The following is a 25,421-nucleotide window of genomic DNA, read 5'->3' as shown; positions in this document are numbered from 1 at the left end:
AATTTTGATAAGAATCGAGTTGAATATACAGATCAATTTGGGGAAAATTGCCATTTTAACAATATTGACTCTTCCAACCCATGAACATGAAATGTCTTTCCATTTACTTAGGTCTTCCTTCATTTTCCTCCTCAATGTTAGGTAATTTTCAGTATACAAGTCTTGTATTTCTTTTGTTAAATTTATACCTAAGTATTTTATTTTTTTGATGCTACTGTGAATAAAATTATTTTATTTTATTTTCAGATTGTTCATTTGCTAATATATGGAAATTGATCTTTACATATTGATTTTGTGCCTTGTAACCTTGCTGAACTTGTTTACTGGTTCTCAGTTTTGTGTATGTATGTGTGTATCAATAGACATTTAATGGACGATTGATAAAATGGACCAACATCATGTAATTAATAACTATGAAAAAACTACGAGCAAAATTAAAGTCATGCCTCTGCCTTAGCCTCAGGGAAATAAACAAAGTTTTCCCCTGGGGCTGAAGAGAAGTGTGGATACACGTTTACAATTTCGCAAGGAAAAATGCCTACACTTCCCTGTGTATCTTACTTTTCCCATCACTGTGTCAGATAAGTATGACCTACTGCCGCCTGGCAAAGAGGTTGGACTGGCTGGGCAAAGGTAAAGAGGAAAATGGCTAACTCATCCCAGAGCCATCTCCACTGAGCAGTAAGCAAAGTCTATAAAACCATTTCCACTCATCTATTCCTTGGAATCCTGGTCTAAATATCTCTTGACTAGAATCTGGTATCTTTTGAGCCTAGTGTTTTACGGAAACCGTGCTGAACACACTTTTTTTGTAAATAATTTTCCTAGAGTATATAACTGATTACACACTAATGTACTGAATTGGGAACTCAGGGAGACATACATCTTCCAGCAGCTGGTTGACATGGAAACACAATACAGAGTTTTTTGCACTGAAAAAAAACTTTACTAAACTAAATCTATAGTGATAGTGAAACGTGACAACATATGAATCCATAATGCTGGGAAAATATACCATGTCTCCTGGCTTGGAGAGAAGAATGTCTTTTCTCAAGAAGCAAGTAGGATTCTGGGCCAATTATTAGGTGAATTTGGTACTTTTCCACTGGGCAGATTGAGTCTTAGTGTTTTGTTTTGTTTTTTTAATTTATTTTATTTTTATTTATTTATTTTTGGCTGCGTTCGGTCTTCGTTGCTGTGCGCGGGCTTTTCTCTAGTTGCAGCGAGCAGGGGCTACTCTTCGTTGCTGTGTGAGGGCTTCTCATTGTGGTGGCTTCTCTTGTTGCGGAGCACGGGCTCTAGGCGCGCGGGCTTCAGTAGCTGTGGCTCAGGGGCTCTAGAGCGCAGGCTCAGTAGTTGTGGCGCACGGGCTTTATTGCTCCGCGGCATGTGGGATCTTCCCGGACCAGGGCTCGAACCCGTGTCCCCTGCACTGGCAGGCAGATTCTTAACCACTGCGCCGCCAAGGAAGCCCAGGTCTTAGTGTTTTAGTTTTAATTAATTCAGTAAAAAGGTCCTAAACCTAGCTGTGACATGATTGAATAATTCCAGGTAAGTCACATAGCTTAACTGTGCCCCATTTTTCCCGAGAGCGAATTTCAACAAGGAGAGCATATAACAAATGATCAGTCTTGCAAAGCCCTAAAAACTGTACCCTAAGCCAGCCATTTCCAACCTTTTGGGGCATAGTGATAATCTAGCAAAATTAATTTGATTTTGCAACTGTACTTACTCCCTAAAAGTGTTTTGTTTGATTATCCTTTGATATATTAAAAACATCACCGGAGTAGCACAATACCATCTTTGGGGGTCACTGGACTATGGCTACATACTAGTCTAGGGCAGGGGTTCTCAGACTTTGGTGACAGAAGAATCATTTACTCAAGCAGATTCCTAGGTTCCCTCAATTCTGACTTAATATAAGCATTCAGGAGCTTCTGATAATGATGGCCTTTGGATGGTTCTTTGAGACATACTGGCCTCAGGGCCAAGACAGTAAGGTTTCTGGAATAAATATCATCCAAGAAAGACACTGAAAAATGCAACCAACAGACCTGTGAGCGACATGTTTAGAAATTATTGTTGTTGTAAATCATGGTTCTTTCATTTTAACAGGCCGCACTATTTTAAAGTCAAACTCCAGCCACCTACCCAACAAAGGCAAAAGTTTTCCCTCTGGCATCTGGATCCTTAATTGCATTAACAATTCCTCTGGCGACATCCACAATCTACAAGAAATTATAACACATGTTTAAGTAACTGCTGAAAGAGAGAGAAACAGAGAGAGATGGGGGAGAGGAAGGAAGAAATGGAGGAGGGGAGGGAGGAAGGAAGCAAAGCACGCCACATGGATCACAGCAACAACCGAATGCTAAGATTAAGATGACGTCATTGTCTGTTTTCGGAACGCTCCTAAAAGAACCCACATCTCAAGAGCTCAAATAACCTCCACATGGGCGGCTCATCTGAATACCTTCTCCAGTCGGAGCACGTTAGCTTCCGGGGCATTCAGGCCTCTCCCGCTGCCTCCAACCTCACCCCCTCCTCCTCCTCCTCTCGCTGTCACTGTGCTATCACAAACCATTAGTCCAAACCACACGGAACTGCCAATATTCTACCATTTTGACTTTTAAAAATAATAATAATCTTACATGATTTCAGACCCCGTGGTTTTCACTAGGGGTGATTTTGGCCCCCAAGGGACATTGGCAAATGCCTGGAGGCCGTTTTAGTTGTCACAGCTTGGGGGGTGCTACTGCCACCTGGTGGCTGGAGGCCAGGAATGCGGCCACACATTCCACAGCAGCCGTCACGGCAAAGCGTTACCGGCCCAGGAAGTCCACAGTGCCCCAGCTGAGAGACCCTGGTTCAACACAACGTGGACTCCAACATGCTCTCTCACCTCTGGGCCCCTGTACACACCACTCCCTCTGCATGTGAATCATCTTTAGGGTCTCACCTAAGATGTCATTTCCTTGGAGGCCTTCCCTGACCCTCAAGTCTGGAGTAGGTGTCCTCTGACATATTTAGGTAAAACCCTCTCCTGTCATAGCACTTATCACGCTGCGTGACAATTGTTTTGCTGACCTGCCTCTGACCATCTTGAGGACAGCAACGTGTTTCTGTGTCGTTAGCATCTCGATATTCCCAGTGACGTGCGGTGTGCCTAGCACATTAAGGGCTCAATACAGTTTTCTTAAATGAATGAACAAGTGAAGACAGAGAATACATGTACCTCTTAGGTAAACTGAGGGCAACCAGTCAAAGCAAGCTGACAAAGATGAAAATGATGTCATTACAGGATTAGGATAAAACCGGAAAACTGATCACCTGACTCTTGAATTCAGAGAAAGCTCCTTTATCCAGGGTACTTACATATACTGGTTGTTTCACTGTCTTCTTGCCCAAGGAAATAAGAGGGACACCACCAAACCATCGAATACCTGGCGGAAGAAAGACAACATTCTTAGAAGGCCTAGGCTGCCTGAAGACCCACGCATCTCCAGGTGCCCCAAACTGGCATAACCATTTTGTGTAATAAAAATAATGAAATAAACGTAGCTGACTCTGAGGCAGTTAATGATCCTACAAGGGGCAGCCATTTGTTTTTCACACAACAAACATAGAAAGTAAAAGGGCCAAATACTTAGGGACACAAAGAACAAGGGAAAGCAGTCAGGTGGCTTGTCTACCTGTCTTCCACTCCACAGTGCTAAGCGCATGGCCACTCCCAAGACTGCGCTCTACCTGCACCCTGTTCTAATCAACAGATCAGCAATACAACTAACCCAGAGAAAGATGCAGGTGAAAATAGGAATTTAGTGTATGATGAATGCAGTACCACAAATACATAGAGAATGGAAGTATTTAATAGATGACGCTGAGATAATCATTCTACTCTTTGAAGGAAAAAAACAAAAAAGAAAGAAATGGCTCACATCTTGCCATAAGCCAAAACAAAATCCCAAGTGGCTTAAATGTAAAGGTAAAAAAAGATTTTCTTAAAAAAACTTTTTTTTTTTTTTTTTTGGCCACGCCACGCAGCTTCTGGGATCTTAGTTCCCAGACCAGGGATTGAACCTGTGCCCCCTGCAGTGGAAGTGTGGAGTCCTCACCACTGGACCACCAGGGAAGTCCCTTAAAAAAAACTTTTAAAAGCAGAAATTATTTATAAGAGCATCCAAAAGAACAAAATACTTAGGGAAAGACTAAACCAAGTTGGTTAAAGACTTGCATACTGAAAACTACAAAACCTTGCTGAAAGAAATTTAAAAAGACACAAATGGAAAGACATTCCATGTTCATGGATTGGAAAACTTAATATTGTTAAGATGTCAATACTACCCAAAGCAGTCTACAGATTTAATGCAATCCCTATCGAAATCCCAATGGTGTTTTTTGCAGAAAGACAGGAAACTCCCTTCTAAAATTCATATGGAATCTTAAGACACCCTAAATAGCCAAAACAATCTTGATAAAGAAAAGAAAAAGAGTTGGAGGTTTCACACTTCCTGATTTCAAAACTTACTACAAAGCTACAGTAATCAAAACAGTGTATAGTGATCAAAACAGTGGCATAAAGACAGACATAGACCAATGGAATGGAATAGAGAGGTATAATCATTACACATCTGGCCAAAAAATTTTTGACAAGGTGCCAGCACCATTCAAAGGAGAAATGATAGTCTTTTCAACAAATGATGCTGGGAAAACTGAATATCCATAGGCTAAAGAATGAAAGTGAATCTTAACCTCACACCATACACAAAAATTAACTCAAAATGGATCAAAGACCAAAGCATAAGAGCTAAAAGTACAAAATCCTTAGAAGAAAACACAGGGGAAAAGCTTCATGACAACAGATTTAGCAATGACTGCTTGGCTATGACACCAAAAGCATAGGCAACAAAAGTAAAAATAGATAAACTGGACTACATCAGAATTAAAAACTTCTGTGAAACAAAGGACACAATTAACAGTGTACAAATGCAACCTACAGAATGAGAGAAAATGTTTGCAAATCACATGTCTGATAGGAAGGGGGTTACTATCCAAACTGTATAAAGAACTCCTACAATTCAACAATAACAAAAAAACACCCAATTAAAATATGAGCAAAGGACATGAATAGACATTTCTCCAAATAAGACATACAAATGGACAACAAGCACGTGAAAAGATGCTCAACATCACTAATCATTCGGGCAAAACCATCAGATATTACCTCATACCCATTAGGATGGCTACTATCAAAACACAGAAAATAACAAGTGTTGACGGGGATATGGAAAAATTGGAACCTTGTGCACTGCTGGTGGAAATGTAAAATGGTACAGACATTATGGAAAAACACATGGTAGTTCCAAAAATTAAAAATAGAACAATATGCTCCAGCATTTTCACTTCTGGATATATATCCCAAAGAACTGAAAGTAGGGTCTCAAAGAGATATTTGTACACCCATGTTCATAGCAGCATTATTCAGATAAAATAATGCAAAGGTGGAAGCAACCCAAGTGTCCACTGACAGACGAATGGATAAACAAAATGTGTTCTATACATACAATGGATTATTATTCAGCTTAAAAGGAAGGAAATCCTGTCACATGCTACAACATGGATGGACCTTGAAGACATTCTACTAAGTGAAATAAGCTAGTCACAAAAAAGACAAACACTGTCTGATTCCACTTATATGAAGTACCTAGAGTAGTCAAATTCATAGACGGAAAGTAGAAAGGTGTTGCCAGGGGCTGGGGGGAGGGGGGAATGGGAAGTTGTTTGATGGATACAGAGCTTCAGTTTTGCATGATGAAAAGAGTTCTGGAGATCGTTTGCAGTACAATGTGAATACACATAACGGTACTGAACCGTACACTTAGAAATGGTTAAGACTGTGTGGTCTGCTTGGGCTGCCACAATAAAATACCACAGACTGAGTGGCTTATTTAAACAAGAGAAATTTATTTTCTCATAGCTCTGGACGCAGGAAAGTCCAAGATCAAGGTATCGGCTGATCTGGTTCCTGGTGAGAGCTCTCTTCCTGGCTTACAGACAGCTGGCTACGTTCTCACATGGCTTTTCCTCAGGGCAAACAGGGAGGGAGAGAATGATCTCTCTCTTCCTCTTCTTCTAAGGCCACTAATCCTGCAGGTTAGGACCCCACTCTTATGACCTATCACATGTATCTGACAAAGTAGGATGCTACCTCTTTGTCTTTCAAAACCAACACCTAAGTGACTTGGAAAACAGACTGAAAGTGAGGCGGCACTAAGAAAACTGGGGCTTCGTAGGCCAAGTATAAATGAGGCACTGACCCCATGCCAGGTGCTGTAACATAAGCCAGCTACTCCATTAACCAGCACACCGGTCCTCAGGTGGACATCGTCATGTTCATCTTAACAGATGAAGAAGCTGCTATATTCAAAGACCTGCCAGAGTCCCAGAGCTGGTTAGTCCCAGGACCCAATTCATAGTCAGGTCTCGAACTCTCAAGTCCATGCTCCTTCCAGGCATCTAAGCTGCTTCTTTTGATACAGAGTGACGAAGATCACGAGAGGGACCATGCTGACTGGGAAAAGAGAACCTTTGGGGAGAAAAAGGCAACTCCCCCTCCTACTATTAAGGAAGAAGACCTACTTGCAAAATAATTGAGGAATCTATCCTCTCTTCCAAAGATGTCCGATGGCTTTATGATGGTAGCTTCTGGAAATGTATCTCTCACTTCTTTCTCTCCAGCAGCCTAAACAACCAAACACAACAGAGTTCTGTGGTGAGTTAACGAAGCTCCCACTCCTTCCACTATGGGGACACTACGTGTATTTCAAGGTTGTATCTCCTCCAGGTTAAGGGAATCATATTATGCATAACACTCAGCTACAGTCACCCCCCTGCCCCGCCCTTATAGTCAGTTTTGCTTTCCACAATTTCAGTTACCCGCGGTCAACTGCGGTCCAAAAATATTAAACAGAAAATTCCAGAAATAATTCATAAGTTTTAAATTGTGTGCTGTTCTGAGCAGCGTGATGAAATCTCATGTCATCCTGTTCGGGCCTGCTGGCACGTGAATCTCATATCGTCACAAGAAGAAGGGTGAGTACAGTCAGCAGATATTGAGTGAGAGAATGGGGGACCACATTCATGACATTTTTATTACAGTCTATTGTTATAAGTGTTTACTTTATTAGTAGTTATTGTTGTTAGTCTCTTACTGTGCCTAATTCATACACGAAACTTTATCATAGGTATGTGCATATAGGAAAAAGCAAAGTATATATGGGGTTTGGTACCATCCTTGGTTTCAGGCATCCACTGGGGGATCTGGAATACATTCCTCATGGTAAGGAGGAGACAAGTCTATGCAAAATTTTTTTAAAAAAACTAACACATAAAAATGCTCCGCCTCTTATAGCTCTTTCTGGGTTTCTTCCCATATTTATTCTAAGGAAGTTTATGCGGAAGAAGAAAGAAGAAAAATCAGAGTAGACTCACTTCCTAGACAAGGTGCAGATACCAGCACCTGGTTCAGCCATCCTGCCTACCCGCACCCGCCGGGGGTGACATCAGAGCCCCGGTGGACTTGGACCTCCGTTTCTTGAGCTTCTCAACTCCAGGGACCTCATCTTCACCCCACTTCAGCCACTCTCAACTCGGAGGCCTCAGACCAGAACAACCCAAGCGCCCCTCCTCTGAGCCCTACATGAAGACGTGCCGCTTTCAGATGACCAGCTCCTGTGCTGCCAGCCTCTTGTTCTCTGCTCCTCTGCTGCTGAGATGTGTTCCTTCAACTTCTCGGGGACCCCAGCCCACTGGGTCTGCCTTCCTCCACACCAATCCCTCCGAACGTCCCTCGCCCCAGATTAGATTCCGTGGCCCAACTTTTCCATCACTCTCTTAGCGATACTGTAGACTACCTGTGCCCTTGTCCTTTACTCCACCCACCAGGCAACATCCCAATCCTGGAAGAACCCCACTAGCCTCCTCCTTTAAGCCATGCACTCCTGCTGCCTTCAGAGCTACAGGAAAATAAACAAGTACAAATCATCCATTGGTAACACATGAATTCCTGTCCCCAGTTTTTAACCGGGCTTGTAACATTTCCCAGAAATAGGGTTTCCTTCTAATTAGTTTACATTTCCAGTTGACAAATTTCAAACCTTTTCTGTTCTATTCAAATTTCTCCCTTACTTTCCCCTCTTCCTTCTAGCAAATGACTCCATCTTCTACTTGAAGGAGAAAGTACAGCAGCGGAGAAAAACCACCTGGCGTTCCCAGTGCTGAAGCTACAAAGCCAGGTGCACGAAGCAACACTCTCTCCTCCTTCCGGACCAGAGTGGAGGAACTCACCTCCCGTCACTTTCTCAGGAACCTGCCCGTCACTCCCGCCCACATCTGCAGTCAGGCTCCCCTTACCTGCACCTTCCCTCCAGCATTTCAACAACGTCAAGATCGTCTACCTTAAAAGAAAAAAGAAATTCCAACTCCACACGCCCCTCCGGCCCCCTGCCCCCTCCTTCCTCTTAGTAAACCACCTGAGAACGATGCTGTCCTACTGTCCCTGCGGCCTCCGCCCCCGCCTGCCCTTCACTCACTGCTGCCTCGACACCTGCTCAAACTGCTCTTGATGAGCCCACCGAGGACCTGCGGTGTAGACCCCGGCGGACCCTGCAGCTCTGACTCACCTCTTCACCTTCCCCCCGCTTCTGTAACCTCAGACTCTACCGGTGTCCCTCCTGCCTCTCCGGGTCCACCTTGCTCAGTCCTCTTGTTTGCTTTTGGCAAGTGCACCCTTGTCCTCGTCCCCCAGACCCCCCCGTCAGTGCTCCTCCGGGCGCTGTCCAGAGCTCTGTGCTCTTGACTCGTCCCCATGAGGCCACCTTGTCCCCTCGTGTTGCTTCAATTAACAACAAACAGTGGGGACTCCCATGTTCATATCCCCAGCCACACTCTTTCTTCGGAGCGCCAGGGTCTTAAACCCCATTCTCCACTGGGACCTGGGTGACCGACATGCACTTGAGATGCAACCCGAGTCCAAAACTGGATCATCCTCTTCATTCTCCACAAATAATACCTCTCAATTTGTGCTACACAGGGAGAGGTGTAAACACTGATGCCCGAGTTCTACCCCCAGAGCTGCTACTTCCATTGGTCTGGGTGCCCTGGGAATCAGGATTTTTCAGTCCCTTCCATGATTCTAATGGGCCACTAAGGCTGAGAACCCCGCCCCCAGCACCCGGTCCTTCTCAAGGGTTCCTCATTTTATTCACCAGGAGCACCATCCATCCAGGGGTTTAAGCCTGAGGGCTGGGCACCACCGGACTCCTCCCTTACCCCACCTCCGCCCCCTCCAAACAGTTGCGAATGCGGATGACTCTCTGAATGCTAGGGCAGAGGCAGGCACGGGCTTCACTCTCTCACTCCCTCTCTCTCGCTCTCATACAGAGAATAGTATGTATGCTGATTTATGACTTATAGTAAGCCTTACGTTAAGTACGGTAATGATGTTGAACAGGCCTGTAAAATTTTTAAAAAGTATTAATTTTGACTTCAGGTTAAATCATTGCTACTTAAAAGTTTAACTATTGATATCATGAATTCCAGCAATAGTATGAAAACCAGCTTATCACAGAACGCTTAGAAGTCCCGAGTCAGGTGTTCTTAACCAATTCCTATTTTTTCCTTCCAGAAACTTTGATTTTGAGGTTGTTTTTGTAAAGATTCCCCAAGCTACTTTGCAACACCTAGTGCATCTGGAATTATTTTCCTCAATGGACTAGAAACTAGATGTGGGGTAAGGCCATGTGTGTTTTATTTACCCTGTATCCCCAGCGCCTACTACAACATGGAGCACATAGTAGGTGCTTAATAAATAATTTGTTCAATTAAAGAATGCAATGGAACCAAAAGCTGGAGCCAGTGTCAAGGAACTCTGTGGTCCTTATCAATCTGACCCAAAGCAGGCTCCTTATGGCAGGAACCAAATGCTGAAGGCATTCCGGGGCACCGCAATCCCTACTGAGTCCCTGATGATAAAACATTTCAGGTTACAGACCGATTCCAAACCAGGCTGGTCAATCCCTAGGCACAATCTGGACCACAGTGGGGTTTCTGGGGGTCCAAGAAACCTAACTACAATGTGAACAGCTATTTCCCCTGGCAAATACTTATCCTGTCACCCCCGGCCTTCACATCACCCCTCCAAGCATGGCATAAGACCATGACTATGCAAGGGGTCAGAGAAAGAAGGATGGTCCTTTAGCTTTGGTGGCTGACACAGGTATGACTCTTATGCAGGAATCATACTCTACCTTTTGTGTTTACTCTGTAATTCTATTATGTGCCAAGAAACTTTACACCCTGGAGGGTGGGTAATAGTACGATCTACCCATCTTTGAGGCCGCTTAGCACAGTTCCCTGCAAACAGAAGGCACTCAGCTACAACTCAGTCACACGACAATCACATTCTGGATATGGAGAATTAGAAATCCCCCTTGATTCTGGATACATCAGTGAGAAGCCTTTCTCACTTAAACTCACGTTTCCAAGGGGCTAAGAAACTCAAGCTCTGTGAACCACTTCCCAAATCAACTTGTTACTTACCTTATTTCTCAGATATTTAGAAGGGCTTTTAATATCGGCATTCAGATGTGAAACGTGAATAAGTTTTTCAACTCCAGCTTCCTTGGACACTTGAGCGATTGCTTGGGGAATCTTTACAAAAACATCCTCAAAATCAAAGTTTCTGGAAGGAAAAAATAGGGAGCGGTTAAGAACACCTGACTCAGGATTTCAAAGCATACTGTGATAAGCTGGTTTTCATACTATTGCTGGAATTCATAATATCAATAGTTACACTTTTAAGTAGCAACGATTTAACCCAAAGTCAAAACTAGTATTTTAAAAAAATTTCACAGGCCTCCTCACTGCCATTACCATACATAATGTAAGGCTTACTATAAGTCATAAATTAGCATACATACTATTCTCTGTCCTCAAGGAATCCCAAGGCTGAGGCCCTTTAAAAGCATCTGGCTGCACTGATTGGGCGGGGAGGGGAGAAATGCTGGGTGCTGGAGGGGAAATCACTGTTCACCCCCAGGCCTTTGTTTCCCTCAGGGGAAAAAAAGGAAACTAAAAAAATACATCAGTGCTTGCTTCGGCAGCACATATACTAAAATTGGAACGATACAGAGACGATTAGCATGGCCCCTGCGCAAGGATGACACGCAAATTCATGAAGCGTTCCATATTTAAAAAAAAAAAAAATACATCAGTCACCAATTAGATCCAACAACATGAACTAAGTGCCTGCTCTGTACAAAGCACTGTTAGTCATCACGGGGGCTATCAAGTTGAATAAGACCCTCCAAGTCATCAAAGAACTTAAAAATATGTGATGAGGCAGACATACCTAAATAAGTCTAAGTCAAACTTTCATAAATGTGAAGAAAGAGGCGTGAACAAAGTGCTGCGGAACCACAGGATTAAAACATTATTTGTTGATAAACAACCCACACACGGGCTAAAAAGAACTGTTCAGACTGGTGCCATCTTTGATTAACAACGTGGAGAATAGATCGAGAACGCTGTTCACGCGAGAAAACCCAGCGTTCAGCTTGTCGGTCAGTGGAACAGGAAAACCCTCCTTCCTAACCCCACCCAGCTGGTGACGACACCCACCACACTGGCACCATCCACAGTGGCTTTTTATTGCTTCTTCTTTTTTTTTTTGAATTTATTTATTTATTTTTATTTGGTTGTGCTGGGTCTTAGTTGCGGCTCGCAGGCTCCTTAGTTGTGGCATGCAAACTCTTAGTTGTGGCATGCGTGTGGGATATAGTTCCCTGACCAGGGATCGAACCCAGGCCCCCTGCATTGGGAGCGCGGAGTCTTAACCACTGCGCCACCGGGGAAGTCCCTTTATTGCTTCTTATACTAGACTTACCGCCAACTGAACCCCCGGCTGGGGGAGGAGAGGGGTTAGGTGGGGGGGGTGGTCACTGGCTGTGGGAAGGTTGTTCAGTCAATACTCATTGATGAACTAATGAAAAACGTCACAACTACAATCCCTGGCACGTCACATGCCCAACAAATGCCTACTGAACCCGAAGCCAGCTTTGCCAAGGGGAAAACGAGGGTCAAAGACTCACTTGGTTTCCCATTCTCGCCCGACGAGGTTGATGACCACGTTGCTGTGCTCCACGGCTCTTCGGATCGAGTCCTTGTCTCTCCCGCTCCATTCCTGTAACAGCAGGAGCCAGTCACGTGAAAACATCGGGGGCGCACCCTGGCACAAAACACGCCTGTAGCTCCCCCCATCAGCAAGATTCACAGCGGGCCAGCTGTTGTCATCACGAGACGGTGCCACTTCACACCGGCTCCGCTGGCTACAACAGACACGCTGCTGATTCTCTGGCTCTTCTGGAAACAAAGAGGTCGAAGCACATTTTATTCAGGTAAGAGCGGGGGACAGAACTAGAGAAGACACTATTCATTTTCACGGGGCAGAGCAATTTTTTGTCCTCCCAACTGCCCCGCAGAAGCCTGTAAAGGAATCTAGTAATCGAGTCTCTCTTCCTGAAGGAAATACAGCCAAAGACCCGAGGATCATGTGGGAGGTAAACTGACTTTCCCTTGTTAGTACCAACCAGTTAGACGGAAGACAGGAGGGGTGTCTCTCAAAGGCTAACGTTAAATTGGGAATACTCATGACTATTTTCTTATTTCTTTTTAACTCTTTACTCTTTATAATCCCAGATCTGGTCATTTCTGCTTTAAAGACATGAAAACAGCACTCAGAGAGAAGTGACCTGCCTATCAGTTCAGGGCGAGCCGATGGCAGACTTTGGTGGAGACCTGCACTTGTGAGCAGTCGTTTAGGACTTAAGTCAGATCGATGTGTCTTGTCCAAAATAGTGACAAGGGACTAAAGACCCCCGGACAAAGGTAGAGCATTTTCTATGTTAAAATGAAAATAAAATTTTAAAGCATTTTGAAGGAAGATAATAAGTAGTATGGATTTCTTAGTTGTATCTGTGAGTGAGGGGGGTGGGAGGGAGAGTGAGAAAAGAGGGGAGAACGGAAGAGAAGTGGGGGGCGGGGGGAGAAGGAGAGACAGCGAGCGATAGAATGCCTGCGCAATTTAGAAAAGAGAGAGAGGGCTACGGGAATCAGATTCAAGAGCAAGAAGATGAAGCCCTCGGCTGGCAGCACTGGTTACAACTGACTGTGGAGAATGCAGTACAAGAGACAGAATGCAAATTCCGCTTTGCCATTTACTACCAGTGTACAAATGCTCTCTCCAAACTCCATGCAAAACTTGAAAATACAACCTACCTCACGGGGTTGCTATGATGAGGAAGTGAAATATACAGAAAATCTGCAGCACAGTGAGAAAAACACTCAACAAAAAAATCGCTCTACACATAATGAGCTGAACACGGCCCTTTCAGAGAAGATGACACGGGTGGGAAAGGATGAACCCAAGAAGATTCAGAGGGGAAGAGCTTGCGGATTAACTGCATGAATGGCCCAAGAGGGAGGCCCGGAGAGGAGCAGTCAAAAGGAAACCAAATTCCCAGGGATAAGCCCCAGGGGCACGACCAGGTTGGTGAACCAAACGGCTGTTCAGGCAGCAGTTTCCAACAGAGACTAAAGTGGGGAAATCCGCACCCCGCACCCAATGTGGTCCATCCTTCTCAAAAATAAACAACAACAATATAGTGAGGCGTCCCCCCGTTACAACTTTCCTGGGCTTCCCCTTTCATAAACATGACCATATTCAAAGTTACGCATTTCGTGTCTGTGTTCCCTGTTAAGACTGAGTTCCCTGTGGTCTTGTTCAACAAGACACACTCAGAGCTTAGCTCAACGCCAGGAACGGAGCAGACACAGTAAACACCCGTGAAGCATGGAATACATGTCATTCAGCTTAATTCCAATGACTCCACATTTGCAAGCTGGTAAAAGTTTTCGTCCATCACTTGTGAAATACCTCAATTTTGACGATTGACAAGGTGACTGATAACCTTCAGTCACAAAGAACTAGGAAAAGGCTAAGCTCCTCTAACTGTAATAGCAAGCAGATATTTGAGAATAAGATTCTGGAAAAGAAAAACACTTTAGAAATAAGAAATTTCCAATATAAATATTATATTTAGCTTGTGAACCTTCAGTAAAGGATAAATGAAAATGCCATTAAAAATAAGTCAAAATTTAATGAGGTCACAAATAATCTGTGTGAATAAAATAGATACTAAGGATGTTTAACAAACATTTTTTAAAAGAGGAAAGTGTGTCAGTGGAAGCGCTCAGGCCCAGGCAGGATGATGAAAGTAAGAAAAGTTAGCTACAAGAACAGCTGACCCGAGCACCCAGGCCTGGAGTGTTTCTCCATAGGAAACTGCAGGCTCTGGGACAACATCGTTCTCTGTGAAAAGGACCATCCTGTGCACTGTAGGATACTCAGCAGCCCTGGCCCCTGACTAATAAACCGGTATGGTCTCCGGTCACTATGACAACCAAAAGGGCCCACACATTTCTCATCACTCCCTTGAAGGTTCTCCCCACACAATTCCCCCTACCCCGCTGGCAACTAACTATTGGCCTAAAGGAAGAACCTGCAGATTGAAGAATAACAACAGTGAATGCTCAGGAAGAACTGTTGGAAGTCAAGTCTATCCAAGCCAACCAAGTTATAAAACACCCTATTTGTCATTTTCTCTGTCTATCGAAGCACGGTCCAAGAGAAATATAACACGAGGCACATATGTAATTCTAAATTTTCTCTTAGCCACTTTTAAAAGAATAAAAAGAAACAGGTGAAATTCATTTTAATAATATTCTATTTGACCCAATTTATCCAAAATACTATTTCAATATGTAATAAATGTAAAAAATCATTAACAATATATTGAATATTATCTTCTTCAAACAAAGTTTTTGAAATCTGATGTGTAATTCACACTTACAGCACACCTCAATCCACACCAGCCACATTTCAAGGGCTCAAGAGCCACACGTGGCTGATGGCTACTGACCAGCATAGGCTTAGAGCAGAGGCTGGCAAACTATGGCCCACAGGCAAATTGAGCCTGCAATCTAACTTTGTAAATGAAGTTTTATTGGAACACATCGGCTCCCATTTGTTTATATATTGCCTGTAGCTGCTTTTAGGCTACAAGGGCAGAGCTGAGTAAACATGACAAAGATCCTATGACCTGCAAAGCCTAAAATACTTCCTCTCTGGCCCTTTAGAGAAAAAGTTTGCTAACTGCTGGACTAGGGTTTACAAGAATGGCCTGTGAATGGAGGATGCCCTTGGTCCACTCTGGGATGAAGGTGCTGCTTTATTATACTGCCTCTCTATGCTACAAAAGACCTTAGTAATTTACTAAGTAATTTATCAACTCCAATAATCAGTAACACGGGCTCTTACCATAAAGATAATCTGGCCCAGGTCACCCATCGGGCGAAGGTGCATGGTATCATATGGCTCACACCGGTAGGGGACGATCACTTGTGACCCCATGCGACCTAAAAAAGAATAGATTGGAACAAGGATCAACGTTAACATAATATGGTTACATTATACAACAGTGATTTTGTAACATTTAAATTCTAGTATGATAGGTGAATTGATTCTATCTTTAGTAAGAAACATATTTTGCCATGCTAGAGATGTCATAACTTTTCAGAGTCCCCTTTCCTGTATTAACATCCTATACAGGAAGTCTGGGCCTGCTCATAACGTACAGCAGACCAAAATTACATAAATCCAAGATAGGAGTAATTCAAAACACCGTTACAATGAAAAGAAACAGTTCTCATTAGGCAACTGTAATAAATGGCTTTGGAGTACGTTGAACGCAAGGAACTTTACCAAGGTGGTTGACAACATAGCGGCCCAGGAATCCTGTTGCTCCAAACACAGTGGCCACAATCCCACTGACTGAGGAACGCCCACCTTTCCCGTGAGGCATGAGTGCATGATGAAGCTGGCGCTGGGGTGGGCCATGAAACACAGATGTGGCTATTGTAGTAACAGAAGAACCTTAAAGAGAACCCCAGAATATACATAAAATTGACCATGAATTCAAACAGCTTCTTTTCCTAGAAACGCGACATTATTTTGCTATCAGTATTTTCATTTACTTAGGTTACAGTTTAAATTTAACTTTTATAATTTAAGTAACAACAGCAATAATAAACACAAATTATTGCAACAAAAAATCCATGGGACATAAGGAAATGTATAAAAGTTAGAAAGCAAACTCCCTGCCCTATAGGATATAATTTACCTAAAAAGATAAATCACGTTAAGAAAGATAATAATAAACAGTTACAAATTAAGAGAGTATAAATCTCTACATGAAAGGAGCAGAGAGAATGCAAAGTAAAGGTGCCATAAGTTAGAGAATCATGAGGAAGGACTCCTGAATAAAGTGTTCTGAGAAAGATTTGAAAGAGTAATAACAGAAAAGATAGATTTCCACGTGAAACACGTAACACATCTAACAACGTAGGGGTGGGAATGAATAAGCCCAGCGCAGGGAACAGCAAAAGACGTACCTGGAACAGACTGTAAATCTGATGATGAATGAAAAATAGAGTTGATGATATGGGTTGGAGGTAGAGGTAAGAGATCATTTTTTTAAAAGAGTACAGTTTAGGGGCTTCCCTGGTGGTGCAGAGGTTAAGAATCTGCCTGCCAACGCAGGGGACACAGGTTCGAGCCCTGGTCTGGGAAGACCCCACATGCCGCGGAGCAACTAAGCCCGCAAGCCACAACTACTGAGCCCGTGCGCCACAACTACTGAAGCCCTCATGCCTAGAGCCCGTGCTCCGCAACAAGAGAAGCCCTTTAATGAGAAGCTCACGCACCGCAACAAAGAGTAGCCCCCGCTCACCGCAACTAGAGACACGCAGCAACAAAGACCCAACACAGCCAAAAATAAATAATAAATAAATTAGTTTAAAAAAAATAAAAATAAGAGTACAGTTCAGACTTAATAAAAAACTAATGAAAATCATCAAAAGTAGATAAGTAAGTAACTAAGAAAGTATCAATAAGTCTGTTCTGCTTTCTAGAGCTGACTTTCCAGTGGCACTCTGCCCAGAAACCACTGATTTTCCCATCCAAAAGTATGGAATTGGAGAAAAAGCCTAGCTTACCGAATAGTTACTGCAACCACAGAGACTAGAAACAAACAATGCAGATCAGACACATAATAGTAACAAAATAATAATGTACAAATAACAGCTAAACTTACAAAGGCACCTGGCATCGTTCTTAGCACTTAATAGATACTATTTTATTTCACACTATCTTTATTGCCACTTTACAGACGAGGAAACCAAGGCTCAGAGAGGTTACATGACTAACCCAAAGAGCCTGCAAAGGAAATTGAAAAGTGGCCCAGTGAGGTGAGAGAAAAAAACAAAGAAAATGGTGTCCAGAAGCCAAAAGAAGAAAGTGACTGATGGAGAGAATAGTCAACTCTATCAAATGCTGCTGAAAAGTGAAGTAAGAGGAGGGCAGAGGACCCCAGGATCTAGAAAATGTTGGCTGTAAAAAGCCTGAACAAGAGCAATTTGATTGGATTAGGAGAGTGCGGCAGTGAGATCCTAAGAGGAGTATCGAAAATTCTTCTCAGGGGATACGATGTAAAGGGACAAAGAAAAATGGGATTAGAGAAACAGGAAAACAAGGAAGGGTTCTTTTAATATGAAATATTATAACATATTTAGATGTTGATGGGAACGACCCAGTAGAGGGGAAATGTTAATGACTCAGGAGAGGGTAGGAAGAGGGAAGGGAGGATGGGATCAAAGGCCAAATGAGGGAACTGGCCTTCCATCAGACCAGGAGAAGCTCACACACTGTAAGAGGAGGAAAAGCAGAGAATTATCCCAGCTCAGCTATTAGATTTTCATGGTGGGAAAAAGATTGTTCCCATCTGATTTCTTTCCGTTCTCTGTAAAACTAAGAATAAGGCAGAAGCACGTGTTAAAAGTTTTAGGAGATTGGCAGTGTTAACTAGTCGTATGGAGAAAGGGAAAGCAAATTTCCTAGAAAAAGTGTGCTGAAAATCCACTTGAGATTTGCATTCATGGATTTAAAATAAGGACACCCAATTCGTTTGGAGTTTTCCTTAGCTTAACTCTCAGGCGCTCAGGGGCAGGCAGGAAATACGTGGAAAGCATATGTGGAAAGCTTGGTTTAATCAGCATTGATTTTTTTTATGTCAAAGGGATAAGGGCTGAGGAGTTGACAATGTATGAAAGGGAATGATTAGAATGATGAGTAAGGAAGTTAGGGCACAGGATAAAGGACAGAGCAAATAAAATCAGAAGAATTACTGGAGTCTAGTATGAACATCTCCAAGGATTGTTATGAGGATTGGAGTAAATGTGTAAAGCATTTAGCACGTTACCCAGCACACATTAAGAATTCCAGGAGTATTTTACTATTACTTTGAAATTCCTCAGAAGGTAATGTTACACTAACCTCACATGGTTATTTGTTTTTTCAAGAATTACCAGCCAAGCATTATTCTAGAAACTGTGACTAACATAGTAAAAAAGACAAAGTCCCTGGCCTCATGAAGGTTACATTTTAGAGGGTTGATATGAAAATTAATAAATGGGTAAGGGCTTCCCTGGTGGCTCAGTGTTTAAGAATCCGCCTGCCGATGCAGGGGACACGGGTTCGAGCCCTGGCTTGGGAAGATCCCACATGCCGCGGAGCAACTAAGCCCGCGCACCACAACTAATGCGCCTGAGCTCTACAGCCGGCAAGCCACAACTACTGAGCCCACGTGCCACAACTACTGAAGCCTGTGCACCTAGAGCCCGTGCTCCGCAACAAGAGAAGCCACCACAATGAGAAGCCCACGCACTGCAACAAAGAGTAGCCCCCGCTCACCGCAACTAGAGAAAGCCCACGCACAGCAACAAAGACCCAACACAGCCAAAAATAAATAAATAAATAAATAAAATTAAAAAAAAAAATAAATAAATGGGTAAGTACGTCACGGTGCCTTACGCACTGTAGGTTCTCAATAAATATGTTATTACACTCTTGGGCTCCAGCCTCTCCATTTTCTTCCATTTATTAGGAACACCATTAGGAAAATAATATCCTTTATTCATTAAACCTACTTTGGTTTCCTACTGTAATATCTAAACCGATAGCCTCCAAACATATTTGCTTCCACACCGCATAAGGGTTTTTTTAAAAGTATTTATTTGTAAATTACATGCACATTCTATGTAGTACCAATATGTTATACACATTTTGCAACACACATGAAAGCACTCAGAGCAGTGTCTGGTATATAGTTTGAACCATGTGTTAGCTATTATTACTACTACAGAAAACTTTTTTTTAAAATTCTAATACTGTATTTTTATATACCATTGGTTCCTCTTGCAAAACCCACTTGGAAAACCACTGGTCTAAACTCTGCTTGGCTTTCAAAGGCCTCCATTATTTGATCCCATCTAACATATTCAACCTCCTTTCCTACTATTCCAGATCTTCAGGTAGTCATCTCACTGCCTCCATTCTCACTCCCTTGTCCTTGCTAGTGTCAGGAAAATGTGCAACCCCTCTGACTTTCCAGATCATAACAACCCTAAAAAAAAATTTTTTTTAATCAATGGAAGCGCTGCAATTCTCCATTGGCCTTCCAATCTTCCCTCCCTACTTCAGATGATCTACTTTTTCCATTTTCTGATTTCCTGTGGTACTTAATAGTCTCGCCACGTTTCACTATATATGTTTTATACAGTTCTGTAGTGTTTTGATTATGTTACACACTAGACTTGCCTCTCCCGAGTTTACTCAAAAGCTTACTTTACCAGAGACAGTACAGCAGAGTGGTAAAGAGCACAAGCTACGGTGTCAAGTTAAAAAAAAAAATGAGTTAAAGGAAAAAATTTTATGAAAATGTCTAGAACTGTGGTTAGCCGACAGCAGGAACTCAATAAATTGTCATTATTACCATTCACAACCTACACTATGTGGCACCAATGTAACAGTTTAACATGAACCAGCAAATGTCTTTGCAAAGAAGTGAGCGCTACGAAACCATCCATTATAAGTGATGTGCACCAAGCACCTGCCCAGAGGCGTGGAGGAGCTCTACCCAAGATGGAAAATAAAAAAGAATCCTCCAAATACTCCTGACTCTCACCTCTGGCTGAACATTAGAACTACCTGTGGAGCTTTTTAACATGTAAGGTGCAAGGAGTCAGTCTCAAAAATTCTGATTCAATAGCTCTTCGATGAGTCTCCATTTCTATTTTTTTTAAAAGAATGATTCTGACATGCACCTAATTTTGAGAGCAAATGATATTCTGTAATAACTAAAATACACTATGGAAAAATGCAATTTCTGGAGGTTGATGCAGGGCATGTTTGTGAAGGAGAGGAGGGTGAAATAATGATGATGAAGTGTAACTGTATTCCCAATTTCCTTGCTTTTCTAGCCTCTCTTAGTGAGTGGAAGAGCAAATGCGTGTTTTCAACTTGAGGACCACAGCAGATCCGATCAGAATAGAAGGGACAATAAACTACACTTAGACAAATCCTGAGATATTCTTTTATTCTTCTTCCTTTTTTTCCCACCAATGTCCTGATTCTTCTCTCCTGAGCATCCCTCGCTCCCCGAGGCCTCAACGCCTCCACATTTGTAGGAATGCTTTTGATTTAGAAAGTGCTTTTATAAATACTACTTCACTGAATCTTCTCGGAAACTCCCTGACGTTGTAGTATGATCATTTCCACTGTGATGCGCAGAATCTTAAGTTGAGACCGATTAAGAGTTTGCGCAAAGTCATAAAGTCAGTCCATGAAGAACCTTTTCTCCACTATCCTTTTTTCCCCCCATCCTTTTCAGATTCCTCCCCCGCCTTCCCCCCAATATTTCTTATAACCCCAAACCCTTACAACCCTATCAGTACTGAGTTTCTCGATCTTTCACATGTCCTCCCTTTTCCTCTCCCCTTCGCGTTGCTCACGTTCTCCCAGCGAAGACCCCTTCCCAGGTGCACAATTCAATTATGTGAGCCGGGGAAGGGGAGAAAAAGGAGGAACTGGACAGAGGCAGCTCCGGACCTAGAAAAACCAGGGTGCCCAGGGACTCAGCGCGACCGCTGCACCACGGTGCCACTCCCCAAACTTTAGATCCGCATCTCGGACTCCCGATCCGGGGCCGCCGTTCCCGGTGACACTTACGTGACATTGGCAGGGCCCGGACAACTCGGGGGTGAACGGCAGCTGCCATTTTCTCCCACAATCCCCCGCCGCCGGCGCTCGGCCGACTACGGCTACTAAGATGGGTCAAAAGGCATCTTTCCCGGCTGTCTGCGCAGGCGCTAACCGGGAACGGAAGGGGCGGGTCCGAGGCTAGGGTGAAGAGTGTTCCGGAAGAGTGTTGGGGAGAGAGCTGGCTGGGCTGGGGGGACGCGAGACAGACGGGGAGGAGGGGAAATAGAAAGAAAGGAGTCTTAGGGCCGGAATCCCCGGTCTGGAGTGCACCGTAAAGATAACCTCGTATTGTCGAGGAACCTGAAGTTCACAGTGGACCAGGGACTGACTCAAGGGCAAAATGGCAGAACCGCAGCTCTCCCGACTCTCAGTTCCTCGTGCCCTGAAAGTGTCCGATGGGGCGGCCCCGGTGAGGCGGGGAAGGAGGAGGCGTGGCCCCTGCGCTCGGGAAGCTCTTCGAGGAGAAAACTCGGGCCCAGGGGACAGGAGGGGGCGGGGACCAAGAGAGAAAAAGTGAGGACGAGAAATAGAAGTGAGAAAGGATGCGGTCGTGGAACCGGAGCAGGTTCCATCCAGAGCCTTGGCTCCTGAAGTTCCCTTTTCCTGGCGTGTCACCAGCTCAAGTCTTTGCGGGTAGGTGACCTCGGAAACGACTTGTCTGACGTTTTCTATCATGCCACCTGCCCTTTAATTACTCTGATTTATCAAAGCCTTTATCTCACCACCTGACATGAATCCAGGGATTCTTAACTTGGACTGCCACCCAGGAGTGGGCTTCAGGGGACTTCCCTGGTGGTCCAGTGGTTAAGATTCCGTGCTTCCACTGCAGGGGGTGCCTGTTCGAACACTCTTCTGGGAACTAAGGTCCTGCAGGCCGCACAGAGTGGCCAAAGAAAAAGGAGTGGGCTTCAGGAAGTCTGCGAACTTCTGAAATGTCATGTAAAAGTTAGTGGGCGTGTATGCCATCTGCACATGTTTCTAGGAAGAAACTCAAGATGGCTCTCTCTAGAGCAACGGCTTGTAATTTTTTTTTTTAAACTGTGGATCCGTTGGGAGTCTACATTGTTCCAGAAAGTATAATAGTATCTAGAGCTTATGGAGATTCCAGAAAGATAAAGACTTGCATTTTTGAATAGTTTCTTCGGGACAACCTCTCAAGCTCCCTGAGTAGGAACAGCAGCAACTTGTCGTGAGACATCTACCTAGGGCTTATCAGAAAACAGACTCGTTTGGGGGAATCTTTTTAGACTCAGTCATTTCTTCAGTGCTTTGTGTTTTCAGGAAGAAAGGTGTGCGTTGCTGGGATGGACAAAAGACATGTAGTGAGCACAAGTGGCCTGTTATTAGGCTTGTAAGGTTGGTTGGTCCCACTCTACCCCACCCCCTCCTCTTACTGAAATGTCATCTTCCACAGTGAATTGGAAGAGGAAAGAAACTCTTGAAGAAATTTTATCAGAGAAGTTTACTAATGCTACACTGTCATATTTCTTGGCCTCATCCTATGTTCACTCAGCACTTACATTTTGCTAATATTTGATTCTGGAGTCAATATGAATAAAAACATACCTTCCTGATTCTGATGAATTGATAGATCCCATCATCACTGGCCACATCCTAACACCTGTGTAATATTGCCAGTTATGTTTCATCTCCAAGTCAAACAGTGCTTCACGTTCTCAATACTAGTTTCAAGGTGGCAAGATATTGTTGAAACAGCATCGACTTAAAACTCAGAATGTTAGAGCCCAGTTCTAGTCTACCATAATTGCTTTATATTTTGGATCATTTTTTTAATTGAGAGTGGGGGGAGGGGGAATTGCATACAAAGATATACATTATATATCCCAGTTTCTGAAATGAAATACCAGGTATGTGTTGTGAGCTGGGTAAGCTTCTACATCTGTCTAACAGGGAAGAGAACGCTTGTCCTGTTTCCTCAGAGTGCTACCGTAAGGGTCAAATGACATGGACGTGAAGGCGCTTTGTCAGCTGCAAAGTGCTGTATGAGTGTTCTGTTCACATCGCACTCAAGTATCAAAATCACAGAATGTTAGAGCTGGAGGGGATCTTAAGAGATCAGCAAACTCAATTTCTTTATTTTAAAGATGAAGAAACTGAAACAATATAAAAGATTATCAGTAGATAAATAACCTTGTTGAAGAAAGCTTGTAAACCAGTAAGTCGTTTTTGAATTCATTAACAGTTTTAATCTTTATCCTGTAGCGGTGTTCAGAGAGTCATTAAGAGTACCTAAGGTAACATTCCAAAGAGAGTGTACTGCTAATAAAGTCTCCTCAAGCCTAGAAATGGCCAACCAAATGCTCTTGGTCTGATCGATCTCAGTATGGTTCCTCAGGTCGAGAATTGCAGAGGATGGATTAGTGCTACTGCATCTCTGACCATCTAAGATTTATTATAACCCAGAGATGGTCAGTTTAGGCAAAATATCTCAGTTGTTTTTTTTTTTTTTTTTATAAAAGTTAAGATGCTTATAATCAAGAAGAGTCCAGGCTGGACCCCACAAAATGAAGTGATTCCATGGGCTTTGCATAAAAAATTTAGTAGACCCTCAATTCTTTAATTTCTTATTCTATGCACCCGTCTGGATTTGTTAATATGTAATAGTTACTTTGTTCTTTTAAATGGAATCCATTGGCATAAATTCCCCCTCCCATATCCCCTACCAAAATTAGACACTTAAATGAGAAAATTAATCTGGAGAAAGCAAGGCCAGTCCTTCCAAACTAAGCATCCGAGCCTTGGAATGTATCTTCACCCCTCCCCTTGGCCTTTAATCACTCAGTTTCTGGTAGCCTCACCACTGTTGCCATGGAGACAGTGATATCACCATTTGTGATTCTGATGTCACTCTCCAGTCCCAACAAGGGGGAGGTACATGGAAGGCTAGGGGAGGAAACAAGATCTTGAGCTGAGCACGGAACATCCCAGCATCTTCATTGACTTTAAAAGTGTATTCTGGAGTCTTCTGTGGTTCACTATTCCAGTGCTACAGAGGTAGGAAATCCCACTGGACTGAGAAAACAGCCCATTTTCTGATCCTGTGTGGTTAAAAGGGAGAATTCAGTGATAAGTGCTGGGCTAACTTTTAATGTTCAACCTTGCCTCCCTCTTTGCCTGGTCAATTTTAGTTTCACATCAGAATCTTCTGGAAATAAATGAGCCTCTCCCTCAGTACCATGGTAGCTGAACATACCATCTTTGCTGTTGAAGTTTTAATTTTGTTGCAGATTGATCAGATCTCCTTGGCCATACTTTTGGGGACAGGAGGGGGTCTTAACTGTCTGCTTTCCAATTTCATGATGTGACTGGAAGCTTGACTGCTGATTTTTCCTATTCATGCATGGCTGTTCCAAGAGTTGTTTTTGTTTTTGTTGTTGTTTTTGTTGTTTTTTGTTGTTGTTTTTGTTGTTGTTATTTTTGTTCCCAGTGTTCTAATAGCAAAATCAGACTGGTATAGCTCTGAGCCCCGATTCTCATCCACTTCCATCCTCTCACTGTTAGTTCTGACTCCGTGGCTAGACAACAGAGAACTGGGGAAAGGCAGGATATATGTAGCTCTGTGGAGAATATGTCTGTACTAACAGGGCAATGGAGAAAGAGGTTATTACTAAAGGAAAGTGAAACTGTAGGAGATCCACAGGAAAACTGAACAGTGAATGGTAACCACTGAAAAAAAGACACACACACACACACACACACACACACACACACACACTTTTCTAATCCTTATTTAAACAAAATCGCATGAAACTGATTTCATCAACAACCAAATTTATTGAGTGTCTACTATACGCCAGGCACTTAGAGAAAGGGAGTGAGAGAGAAAAAGAGAATGGATGTAATAGAATATATTCTTCCTTTTTAAAATTAGTAATAAAAACTAGTCGAATAAATTTCAAAACTTGATCAGATATGTATCAACCCTGCAAAAACTTCATTTATGCTGCCTGTAATTTGAGTTTTTCTGTGAGTTTAGGAACTTGAGTAAACAAGAGCTCATCCTTATGGTGAATACAGGAAACATGTCTCGAGATGGAGCTGTGGTCTGGGATACAGCACCATAACCAAGCCCCTGTATTGTTGTGCACTCCTGATTCGTGATTTGCACTCCTCAGTTATCTCTGAG

General features: G+C 43.1%; 2 protein-coding genes across 8 annotated transcripts in view; one reads left to right on the top strand and one right to left on the bottom strand.

Moving 5' to 3' along the window:
* The window catches only part of NDUFA9 (NADH:ubiquinone oxidoreductase subunit A9), a 29,952-nt gene extending 8,569 nt beyond the window's left edge, over window positions 1–21,383 (bottom strand). Inside the window, exons 1-8 of the mRNA XM_082350002.1 lie at window positions 21,242–21,383; window positions 15,881–16,051; window positions 15,437–15,534; window positions 12,150–12,241; window positions 10,600–10,741; window positions 6,640–6,742; window positions 3,376–3,443; window positions 2,152–2,228 (exon numbers count right to left, since the gene is read on the bottom strand). Of these exons, the coding sequence (XP_082206128.1) occupies window positions 2,152–2,228; window positions 3,376–3,443; window positions 6,640–6,742; window positions 10,600–10,741; window positions 12,150–12,241; window positions 15,437–15,534; window positions 15,881–16,051; window positions 21,242–21,290 (800 nt within the window). The 5' untranslated portion in view covers window positions 21,291–21,383. The remainder of the gene's footprint in view (window positions 1–2,151; window positions 2,229–3,375; window positions 3,444–6,639; window positions 6,743–10,599; window positions 10,742–12,149; window positions 12,242–15,436; window positions 15,535–15,880; window positions 16,052–21,241) is intronic.
* Window positions 21,384–21,432: 49 nt separating this feature from the next.
* Window positions 21,433–25,421, top strand: part of AKAP3 (A-kinase anchoring protein 3) — a gene marked incomplete at its 3' end in the record, with an annotated part of 28,330 nt that continues 24,341 nt past the window's right edge. For 6 of the 7 annotated variants that reach the window (XR_014233247.1, XR_014233248.1, XM_082349972.1 and 3 more), the window contains exon 1: window positions 21,433–21,907. The remainder of the gene's footprint in view (window positions 21,908–25,421) is intronic. The other variant, XM_082349971.1, reaches the window with a different exon arrangement.

Source organism: Balaenoptera borealis (assembly GCF_965194805.1).
Source record: "Balaenoptera borealis genome assembly, chromosome: 13".
In the NCBI taxonomy this organism is placed as follows: domain Eukaryota; kingdom Metazoa; phylum Chordata; class Mammalia; order Artiodactyla; family Balaenopteridae; genus Balaenoptera; species Balaenoptera borealis.
This window is presented reverse-complemented; position numbering and strand designations above follow the sequence as displayed.